The sequence below is a fragment of the Antennarius striatus genome, chromosome 3, assembly GCF_040054535.1.
Source record: "Antennarius striatus isolate MH-2024 chromosome 3, ASM4005453v1, whole genome shotgun sequence".
NCBI classification, from domain to species: Eukaryota; Metazoa; Chordata; class Actinopteri; order Lophiiformes; family Antennariidae; genus Antennarius; species Antennarius striatus.
In genome coordinates, this window is record NC_090778.1 from 25,502,501 (window position 1) to 25,515,023 (window position 12,523).

General features: G+C 41.5%; 1 protein-coding gene across 2 annotated transcripts in view; it reads right to left on the minus strand.

Moving 5' to 3' along the window:
• The window catches only part of trpm3 (transient receptor potential cation channel, subfamily M, member 3), a 93,226-nt gene extending 80,953 nt beyond the window's left edge, over positions 1-12,273 (minus strand). For both annotated transcript variants that reach the window (XM_068310205.1, XM_068310204.1), the window contains exon 1: positions 12,138-12,273. In XM_068310205.1, coding sequence (XP_068166306.1) covers positions 12,138-12,227 — 90 coding nt within the window. In that variant the 5' untranslated portion in view covers positions 12,228-12,273. The remainder of the gene's footprint in view (positions 1-12,137) is intronic.
• Between the last annotated feature and the right edge of the window lie 250 nt (positions 12,274-12,523).

Below are 12,523 nucleotides of genomic sequence, written 5' to 3' on the forward strand. Positions count from 1 at the left end.
CTTTAGAGATGTTTACCTAAAAAGGTATAAAAGTGAAAATTTGACCAAGTTTTTTCAAGGTCAAGGTTGTCATCTAATTTTCATCCCCTTGCCTCCCTGAATATAACACCTTTTGTTTCTTCTTCTTATCTTATCCAGTTCCTGAGATATGTGCAAAAAAATGTACAAAAGTTGAAATTTGACCTTGACCTAGTTTTATCAAGGTCAAGGTTATCATCTCATTTTCATCCCCTTTGCCGCCCGACTAATGTGCTTTTTGTTTCATCTTTCTATCTGCAACGGTTGTGCAGATATTTGGTGGTTGGACGGATGGACCGACGCACAAACACAGACAATTACAACAGGTGGAGGAGAAGCTAGAGAGGTGGAGGTTTGTCCTGGAAAGGAGAGGAATGAAGGTTAGTCACGGTAAGACAGAATATATGTGTGTGAATGAGAAGGACCCAAGTGGAAGAGTGAGGTTACAGGGAGAAGAGATCAAGAAGGTGGAGGATTTGAAGTACTTAGGCTCAACAGTCCAGGGCAATGGAGAGTGTGGAAAAGAGGTGAAGAAGCGTGTCCAGGCAGGATGGAATGGGTGGAGGAAAGTGTCAGGTGTGATGTGTGATAGAAGAGTTTCAGCTAAAATGAAAGGAAAGGTGTACAAAACTGTGGTGAGACCAGCGATGTTGTTTGGTCTAGAGACAGTGTCACTGAAGAAAAGACAGGAGACAGAGCTGGAGGTAGCAGAGATGAAGATGCTGAGGTTCTCTCTGGGAGTGACCAGGAAGGATAGGATCAGGAATGAGTACATCAGAGGGACAGCACATGTTAGAGGTTTTGGAGATAAAGTCAGAGAGGCCAGACTGAGATGGTTTGGACATGTCCAGAGGAGAGATAGTGAATATATTGGTAGAAGGATGCTGAGTTTTGAACTGCCAGGCAGGAGGCCTAGAGGAAGACCAAAGAGGAGGTTTATGGATGTAATGAGGGAAGATATGAAGGTAGTTGGTGTGAGAGAAGAGGATGCAGAAGACAGGGTTAGATGGAGGCAACTGATTCGCTGTGGCGACCCCTGAAGGGAAAAGCCGAAAGGAGAAGAAGAAGACTGCTTCACGAAATGTAAATATCACTTGAACCTTAGATATCGTTAATTTATGGTGTTACACAACATTTAGGTATCCTTAAAATAAGATTTTTTTCACACAAAAAAATCAAAGTTGTGCCAATCAGTAATATTTACGTTCATTAAAAATGATGTTAATTACCAGAGTGATAAAGATTCCCCTATCATTGCCCAATTTCAAAATCACGACACCCCCCACTGCCTCACACTCAATGTTACTAGAAAGACTCCCAGTCCTCTGTCCCATCCTTCATCCAGTGATGCATATGGGAATAAATACATATTGAAAACCCATCACTTATGCATACACAAGCACACACACACAGATGCACACACTAAAGCTGGTGAAGCTCCACTGGATGCTGTCCAATCGCTGAGCCTCGAGACTTCAAGCCGCTCTTTGCATTTAAAGGGGACAAAAGTTAGAGTGATAGATGAGGGGATGGGAGGAGATGCAGGGGAAACAGAAATAACACTATTTTCACACACATCTTAATTCATGTGAGACCCACAGTGTCTCACAAACACATGGCACACGTTAATCATACGTGTGCCATGTGTTTGTGCGTTTGTACACTTTAACCTGGAGAGAAATCAGTAGGTACAGACTCCTCATCCTCATTCAGGATACAGAACACACTTAAAACACTATTAGAAGTACCGTTATGCCAAAAATGGAGGAAGTTAATCATACGTGTGCCATAAAACATCAGGGTCTCTCTAATTCACCTGTAGGGTTTGTTCGGGGAATAAAAAGCTGTGTGTGCGATTGGTGTTTGGCAGCATGTGTGTTTTTATTTTTGGTTTGTAATGTGCAAGCACAGAGAAATGGTCGGGAGGAGGCATCCGAGAGATCTAAAGCTGTCCCGACATGATTTAAGACGCCACCACTCACAGCTAATGACCTAAATGAGATCACTCTGACTGAAACAACAAACTGTGTGAGCTGCAGAATACAGTCTTGGATGTTAGTTTGTAAAGACAGCAGGAAGAGATGCAGAAAATTTCGTAAGGAGGGATTGTCACCATCCAGGTGGGGATCACCTCCTGAAAAAAAAAAATTTTAAAAAATCACCTATTAATGGAAAGGAAATGATCGATTTACAGGAAACAAAGTTTGCACGATGATGACATCAATGACTGCTGGAATTATGTCCTTTGATACCAGTGTGATGCAAGAGTGGGTCAGTTTATCTTAGCATGAGCACAGGAGGAAGCTTCCCTTAATTGTTTAACACAAGCAGACAAAATGACCAGCGGATTCGGCTGCCGTTCTGCCGGGTTTCGTGCCCGTTGGCAACCAGCGGCCGGGCGCAGATAATTGCTGGAGTTTGTCATCGCTGTGAGACTGCCAGGCAACAAGTGGGGACTTGTAATCATGCAAAGCTAATCTGGTGCTTGCTTTATAAAGTAATTAGGGTTTGGCATCGCACTCCTTGTCCAACTCTTGCTCAGAATGCAGATCAGCGTATTTTCCCAAAGTGAAATGATCCCTCCTGAAGGACCTATGTGTGGATTTTTTCCATATATCCTTTTTTTTACCTTCATCAACCATATTTATCACAATATTCTATTCATTACTTGGTACCATGAATGTTCTTGTCATTATCTCCACCATAGGCCCTGCTCTTTAAATGAAGTCATCTGTCTGTGTGCACACAGCCCCCTGAGCCATAAGGTAGAAACTCAGCGAGCACCAAGTACCTCAGCTCCATTAGGCAAAAGCTCTGCAAAACTTCATTATCGTTACCGATGTAGATCTTTATCGATTCGCCCGTTGCGATTACATTCAGAAGGCTAGTTTGTCTCGATCAGTTTTTCTTGATCAATAGAGAGAACAAGAGCCAGAAGAGAAGAGTGATGTTGATGGTCATGGATGATGAAGCAGGGAGGGAAACACTGAGAAGGAGAGCGAGAAGAGACTGATGAGATGAGACAGAGTGAGAGAGCATTCTTTTCCTGCCATCAATAATCCCCTTTTCTTCCAACATGATTCATATTAAACAAATATGTTAGTCATTCCCTTGGACGTATCGGTGCAGCACAATGACACAAACAGTGAGGTGCATGGGCAATAAATCCTCAGCAACAAACTCATTGTGGGGTTTTTCTGCAAACGAATGGGATAAAAACACAATGAATACCTGCAAATCTGACAGGCAGACACAACCTCACGTGCGGGGAAGGAAGATATAAAGGCTAAAAAGAAAAGTCTTTATTCGATTTCTTTTAATGATAGAGGCCAGACTGTTTATACAGATATCAGCGTATGCAATTCAATATTCGCTCTTCTTCAATACTGCAGACAAATACTAAACCGGCAAAGAGCAAAAACAATTTTTTTTTTCTTTTAAGCCTTCAATGGATTATTAAAAAGCACCTTGACTTCAGCAAGCCTTCAGGTTGAGCTTTGAATGAGCCTTTATAACATGTTAAAATCTGGATGAACTATATTATGACTCAGCCTCAACCACAATTACCAAGAGCACATCAATTATTTATGGACTACCACATGTTCAGACATCCACAGACGGGCATGCCTAAGCATCCTTTCCCATGAGGACGGAACAGGTGGCATTCGACAACAGTCTAAGGCAGATTAATTTTCAGACCGGTGTGGAGTAGAGGGATAAGTCGATGGGAAGCTGCAAAAGGAATTCCTATAAACTACTTAACTTTCAGAAGCTGTGCTGCATTTATATTTTACTACTGTATTGTTTTGTGCTGTAGTTAACAAGCTGAAATATTTTTAAAATTCTCCTCCACCCAAACCTACACCATGAGTAAAGCATAGCATCTTGGGAAGTGCGGTTGTACAAAATAATCACTCTTATAAATTAATTAAATCTTGTGACACCATTTCCATCACACTTATGACAACACATTAAGAAGCTATTTCGATGACAAAGGCAAATCCTTAAGCAAACAAATGATTAGTCAATTAATTAGTCAACTGATGGAGACGTCTTACGTCTTTTAATCATCTCGCAATATAATAAACGAATCATGTTTTAAGTTATTGATTAAGTGTATGTATATACAAGGGTGTAATTATTTTTCAACACTTAATAGATAAAGCCTTTAGAGAAAATAAAAGGCTTCGTCAGTCAGTAATGGGATTCGAACTATTACGGCCTGTTGAGCTTGAAAACACTGAACTGGATATGTGTTGTGGTCGCTGTCCGTGGTGCTGATTTTGGAACTCCTGCTGATGTTGCCTTATTTGCACACAGGAAGAAGTTATTATTCAGGGTTCCTGTCAGAAAGTGGGGCAAACAGTGACAGAACCCGAAGCTGAGGGTGAGCGGGTCATGCGCCTGGCGGTCAGTCACGAGTTTCTGAAATGAGATCTATTTCCGAAACATTTTAACTTCTCTTTTGGTTTGTTTACATTTCTACAAAAAAAAAAAAAGGTCTAATCAATGTCAAAACTGTTTTACAAACATCATCCTGAAAGAAAGACTACTTTTTACAGTGTGTATGTATGCATTTAGCCGCTTGGATCTGTCTTCAGATCATCTTCATTGATTAAACCCATTCGCTAACATCTCATCTCAGGCTATTAGAGAGCCTCTGTTTTTATTCTGCCACCTCCGGATGCAATTTCAACACATCCACATTAACTCACCTCTATCAGGAGGCCTTTTCATTATCTTAACAGGGTGGAAAAATATGTTCTTGGTTCTGGTCCAGACTCTTGTCATCTCTCACATACAGTATTGAAATGCACTCCTGGCTGGTGTGCTAGCGTATGTCAAGTTCTCCCACGTTATGCCAGTCCTCTGCTCCATGAGAATCTAATTTAAGATCCTGGTGCTTGCATATTGTGCTGTCGATGGATCGGGCCCTGTCTATATGGAAAACATGGCTCCCACACTTCCCATCATGTCCACTATGGTCTACTACCGCCGATCGTCTTGCGACACCATAAAGAAGGGTCCATTACCCTCAACAGAAGTATGACTGCCATCATGTCTCTAAAGCAATGAAACAAGAAACGCCACACTTTTCCCAACGCATGACCTCCTCTGTTCATTTTGCAGTTTGGCGACTGGAGAAGAAATCCAATGTAGCATCGTTTGATGGAGCTGTTTGCCGTTACTGGACTGCGTCAATGTGGTCAAACCCAGTTCTTCAAGTCAGGTTTGAGAGCAGTTAAATGTAAAAAGTATTGATTAGTGGCTTTATGGATTTCTTGCTGACCTATTGATCAGCTTTAAATCAACTACTAAGAATCGTTGTTCATATAAATATGCCATGATGAGCTAACCCACACATACAACATCCAATATAACACAGCCTCATTACAGATTCCAGCCCCACCCCACCCCACCCTACAGCAGTAATTTAATTAATCAAAGTGATGAAGTGAAAAGGTTAGTCCAGCATCTGCACTTTGTGCATACTTTGATTTTCACGCAGATTTTTGATGTAAGACTTTTAATTTTGTAGCTTGACATTTTGCATTAAAGCTTCGCATTTACTGTACTATAGATAGGGATGGTGTCAGGGTGGCCGGTCCACCTGGCCCCAGGGATATCAAGCCTTTCATCTAAATCCTGGCCAGAAAATTATTTAGCATATTTCCAATTAGGCTTATTCGTACATAATGGTGTTTTCATTGTGGACTGGGTCCATACATTATTTTTTGCTGCTTATTGCAGGTTTGTACGGGCTGCAGCATATCCCAGCATTCATTCTTGATGTAAAAAAATACTGTATATGTAAACCTACTTGACCTTTTTGTAGTCAGAAGGTGCTCTGCACCTTTGCACGTTGCAGTTGTCTGCCAGTTTATTTTATTACTTTGCAGCACACCACACTCAATGTAGTGCTGCTCAACATTGAATATTAAAGTGCAAATTAATTACTCAAAAAAGGGGTAAAAAAAAATCAAATAAAATTGCCAGGCTGATATCGCAAACAAGATGGATATAAATATTTCAAAATGTTCTGCAGGACTGCTCTCAAAGTAAAAAGAGTGCTAGAAAAAGACATGAGATGTAGCTGCAAACTACACAAGAAAAGTCAAGCTACATATAGAGAAACACACACATGTCTCCTGGTACCAATGACACTTCGGTACGTGGTGTTCATGACCAGCATCAGGAGGATTCACGACATACTCTCCTTATACATAATTGAATAGCCCTCCATCACCAGCATACAATTCCCTATGGCAGTTTACAGGTCAAAGGTCAGTGTTCTGGGTTCATAACTCCTGGGTGCTGCTGCTGCGCTGACGACACGGTGGGAGCTGTGGGCGGGTGGATGTGGCATTTACATCCGTGTGTGGCATTGACGCTCATACGCAAGCTGGTGAGACATTTCCACAGCGAAAGCAGGAAGTGTTTGCAGATTATACATTTATTCCGAAACTAAAGGTGCTTCCAACATCGATTCTCATAAATGATTCAGCAGATGACTGGTGGGTACAGTCATTCTGTACTATCTGCTGTATTAACAAAAGCATTAGGATGACATCACATTGCTTCTCTGAGCCAGCTTCTTGTTTAATGCTCCAGATATTTTCGAAAGCATGAAAAACCAAATGTGCAAGCAGCTTGAAATATGTCCCATGATGTTACCTGGAAGTGTGCCAAAAAGGAAATATAACATCTTTGTCTGCCAGAATAAAGGAATTAGGTGTTAATTGTCAGTTTATGCACTCCATGCTTTGGTTCATTAGTGAAATGCCGTTTTAATGGAAACCTCATAACAACAGTTTTGCTCTTTAATTGGGACGTCAACAAGCATTTTCTGGACATCCTGTGAGTTTGAGGCCTGTTAACACGCCAAAGGAGGATAAAAAAAGGAAAGGTAAGAGACATCCCTTAGGGGTGTGTGTGACAACAATATCCTTCCGTTTCATTCAACACTCACATGGCATTTTCTCTCCACACGTTTGGGATGCTTCCAGTCTAGTAAATTTAATTTACAGAGCCCAAAGTCACACTTCACAATTCCTCAGCGGTGTTTACAATGTGTGTAGTGTTGGACACCTTAGACCCACTTCTCTGAACACGCACCATAAACACGCTGAATCATTTTAATTTAAGGCGTTTTTGATTAATGCAGTTATTTGCAAATAATAGAGCTAATATTATTATCATCGCATCATGTGTCATTTGTTAGACCTGTGTTATGTTTTGTTAAATCAATACAACAACATCTAAATGCACTATGGTAATTTTATTATATCATTATTTAGCATCGTGGCAAATTAAATTAAATAGGCAGTGGTTTCCGAGAGCTTGGGTAATTGGTACAATCCCTTCTGCCCCGATCGTGATGATTTATCAGGGTGCGTAGATGAAGCACAGAAAATTAATGGTGCAGAAGGAATCCAAGTCAGAGGTGGAAAAAAAAAATCTTTATCCGCTCCAACAATCAATTATGCATCATTTTCTGTTCAAAACAATAAGGAGGTTATATGCATGACACAATCAGACAATCTGTTCTTATCGAACCCTTTTAGTGCAGCAGATCCAAACCAGAGCAGCATTCATCACCGCTGCACCAGTTACATCAGTATCCTTTGAAAGGCCCCGCCCCCACTCCCTTATATGGCTCACATGCAGAAGGAAGACACAGATTGGTTGTCCTCACGTATGTTACTTTAAAGCAGGACATGTGCAATACAGATTACTAAAAGGAATCTTCTTCCTTATCCGTCTGTTAGGATCAGTAACTTTCACAACAATTTAAACTGAGATTTTCTGCACCCACCTGCCTCACTGTAACTACTGTAGATACAAAAATGAGTGGCGCCATCTATGGGTGACAAGCTGTACTCTTCTCTCCTGGTTATACTGGATGTTGCCTGTGTCTGAATTCACATTTTTATATCAGATTTTATGTATGTGATGACATATTTAGTCTTCACAACTAACCCACATGATTCAAAGCACTGCAAAGAGGGTATCTAGTTGCATAACGCAATTTTATTTTTAGCGTTAGCGAGATGTATTTCCTGCATTTTGCATTAGGTGGTGTGTTACGTATGCATACAAGAAGTAGGACCCAAAAAGAGAGGAAAGATGTAACAAAAAGAGAAGCAAAAAAACAGAGGAGGAAGGGTGGAAAAGGAATGAATATGAACAAAAGGATTATTACTGTATTCTCTGTATGCAGCTATCTCTTTACATAATTACTGCACAGCACTACACAAGGTATTAACACTGTCAGGGTGAGGAGAAGTGAAATTAACTGTCAGATTCTGAATGATCGGGAAAAATGAATGTCACACCACAATCAAAACAAAGCAAACCATGAAAATGTGGAATATCAGACACACTTCACCCTATAAAGCTGAAAAAAAGAGAGTGATGTGATGAATGAAATGGATCTTTGTTAATGTAGTGATACCTAAAATCCCATCCCTTACTGCTGCATGTTTAAAAAACAAAACTCTAGCTATGACAGGGGAAATTATTTGATCCCCAGACACAGCTAAAACTTTACCTCATTAGTAAAGGTCGGGATAAAAGGGCACGCAGTTTCAAAGGGACAGCGGATCCAAACGGAATGAGTCATCTGATCCTGGTAGAGACCCCATGAACAAGAGGAAAACCTCAGGTGTTCGACTCCCCCTCCACCACAACCACCACCACCACCCTTCATCTAATTCTGCAGGAGCATTTCTCCTCTCTCAAGAGGCACTTGACCAATTGCTTGCCATTTGAAAGGTCAGTTGAACGCTGCTGTAATGAGTTCAACTACCTGTTTAAAGCTCATGACAGCAGAAACTTCATTCACAAGGTGTTTAGGGTCATCAAGAAAAAGAGAGTCATTGTCAAACATCTTGAAAGACTAAAATCCATTCCAATCCATTCTTAGTGACCCAGATTATATCGTATTTATCTCTGGGACATGGAGGTGTTCCCATAAACAGAAAAAAAAACTATAAAAACAAAAACATTTACACTGGGTTTCCAGCCTATTCTACCACCAGGAATGGAATCAATGCTTTGGGCCTTCGGCTCTCACCGCTGTGGAAATGATATCTTCAAGTGATCAATATCTGAGCACGCACACACAAACGTACACCCCACCATTTATGTGTTTCTTGGTGAGTTAAAAGGCTGAAACTGGCAATTGTTGTTTTGTATTTTTTATTATTAACTGCGTGGAATCACATAAGTGGATGAGGGATTATCAGAAGGTTAGGGCACCAGATTGCATTAGATTTCATCCACTGGGACACGCCCCCTCAGCCAAGTGGCTGCAGATCCTGCATTGAGCTAACTTCATCAGGGGATGGTGGAAAACTGGGAGTGAAAGTGATCATCTTTCTTAGATTAAAGGCAGTTGGACTGGACAGTCATCCTTATAAATGATAAAAGAGAAAAATTAATATGTGGCCAATAATCGGATTTTCTGACATTCATATTGATCTGATTTAGTACAAACAGCAAACACAGCCTGGAGGCAAACCAAAGCCTCGACGCTTGATCTGATTATCAATGAATATAAAGTAACAAGGACGCCAATGGGTAATATTCTCGGCGGAGTGGGAATGCATGATAACCCCTTGTTGGTATCCTCCGCCGCTGGGATGACTTGATGAACCGGGGAAAGCTGGATTGAGCGACAGTGAAATTCTCCCAAATGCGACAAGATTATAGATTAAATCCCATCGATCCATTTGTTTCCCATTTCTTTATCTTTCAGCCCACATCTCCGATTTCTCGTTCGATCTATCTGCCCAATTAATCACAGGAGGGCTCCCACTATGTGGGTGTGACCACAGTGAATTTTGCCCGCAGTGACATCACTTCCTCAGTACCAGGACTTCTTCTGATACAGATAAGGGTTCTTTTGTTTATTGTACTTGCTGAAACAGTTTCTCCTTCTCTGTGCAGACCAGCCATACACTCATGTCATTGGTAGAGGAGCACATACTTGCCTGTAGTACTGCATTATAAATACATATACTGTACTCATAGACAAGTATGTGCACAGATGCAAGCTTACTCCCACACATAAACATGTATATACAATCTGTCAGACATATTTTCTTGCCTGAAGAAGACAGGAAATTTCCCTGACAGCCTGTGAACTGTAGTCTCACACACACACACACACACACACACACACACACACACACACACACACACACACACACACACACACACACACACACACACACACACACACACACACACACACACACACACACACACACACACACACACACACACACAAGCACAAGTACACACTTGGCAGAAGCAGGCAGGTAATAAGTTGGAGAGAAATGGGAGGAAAGTGCTTGTTGTGCAAAAAATATCCAACAATAATTATAAGCCTATATTAATTTCACACCGATGCATCCCTAGCAGGATTAAGGTGCGGTAAAAATGGTTTCACGTTCAGCTGGTGCAACAGAAACTCTGCAGGAGTTTGATTTTCAGCCAGCCTGAATATCACCGTCTACATACTGTAATGTCTTTTTAATACAAAAACACCACTGTGGTGAACATGCTGTTAATTCTGCAGCCAATTGCAAAATTAATGTTGGATAAAACAATATGGGATGGGAATATATTGGGTTTCAAGAAAAACTTGCAATGCCACAGTTGCTAGGTTAAACAATTTTAAGAATAAAAGCACTCAGTCCACAAGTCTCACGTGATACAAGTCTTGATGGTCATGGATCCACCATACGAAGAAAAAAAAAATCACATTGTGTCTTTGCAGAATATTTTTGTACGGATTTACCTAAAAAATACCAAATTGTGTGAATAAAATGATTACAAATCTTCACTGATGCGAATTAAGATCAATTATGAGCGGAATATACTCCATTACTTACAATGCACAGAGGTATTTCATGTCAGAATAAATGTTAACACACACACAAACACGCAAACACACACATACACACCCTAGGCACATTCAATCAAGGACTACAATGATGTTCATTTCAGAACCCTATACAAATGCAAATGCCTGCCATGCGAGTCCAGGCACTCCGGTTGCGTGGTTCAGAATCACAGCCGCACTGTTCAGGGAGACACTTTGATAAAACCAGATCAAAGGAGGGGGAAGAACAGAAAGAAGAGTGCTTGTAACGGCGAATAAAAGCACATGAATAATGAAGATCAGATTTTATGTGAGTGCACCCACACACGCTCAGACACACAGATTAATATAGACTCATTTGCACGTTATTACACAACTCAGCTCAGGTGATGATGTGGAGAAAGATAGGCTTTAACCCAAAACTGAGATGCACACTGTCCACCATGAGGCTATACATTGAGGTGCATTCAGTTGAATTCATTTCAACACCTGTCCGCTGGGATTTGGAATTGCATATCCACCTCTTCCCTAAACCTCCTCAGTCCTTCCTGTCGCCTCCGATTCAACATTCCTGCTCAGCCAACCATACAAAATCCTCTCCACTTTTATGTTCTGCCTCTTTCATTCACATCTCCCTTCCCTCTCCTCTCCTTCCCTCTTCTCTCATTCCTTTCACTTGGATTCTTCACCTTCACCAACACAGGACCGCTGTCAATCCACTCTCACCCGTTAGTTTCTCTCCATCTCTTCTTCCTCACGTTCTTATCATCTCCCCTCTATTTTCTTGTGCTTTCTTTCAATCATTTATATATTTTTGCTTTTCCTCTTTCAACACTTTCTTTGTCACCACTTCTTCCATCTCTCCATCCCAGTCTGTGCGTGCATCACTCTAACAAGCTCCTGTTTTTCCTCTGTCTCCATTTTTTTTATCCTCTTTGCGCATCTCCTTACTTGTGTGTGGCAGTTTTATCCACACCATATCACCAATTGGGATATAATTTATTCCTCTGCTCCCTCTTAATACCAGTCTGACATGCACTAAGTACATGGAGAGATAAGGAACAGCAGCTTTTCCAGCACGGATTTCCATCCTATCACCTCTTTCTACTTCTATTCTTGTGAAAAGTAGCAGGACAGCAGAAGCGCTGCTGACATTTTTACAACACATCTCCCAGGGCATTTATTTTTCAGCCTATTTCCACCATCTCCTTCTCCTGTGTTCTTTTACCTTCAGAAGGCGCACAGATGGAAGGAAGGCTGCGTGGCATAGTTTTCTGATGGTCCAGTTGAGTGGCCGTGGTGCATCCAGCTGGTTCATGGTGCCCACTCTTCACGGTGGAGCCACTGGTGCCCGGCAGCTTTTCCCGGCACCAGGATTAATGCTGCCCCACTAAGGGGGCAAAAAAGGGAGAGGGTCTCCAACTCCAACTGCCAAAAAGCACGCAAGTCCCAGGGCATGGCCCTCGACGGAAAACCATCAGCCACTTCTGTCACCACCTTGAAGCCTTTACTTCCCCGAGCAGATGGAGCTCTCACCTGGGCAGCCTTCTGCTCACCCTCACCTTCCTCACTGCACTCTTCTTCAGATCCAAAGAGTACCAGGAAATCCAAACC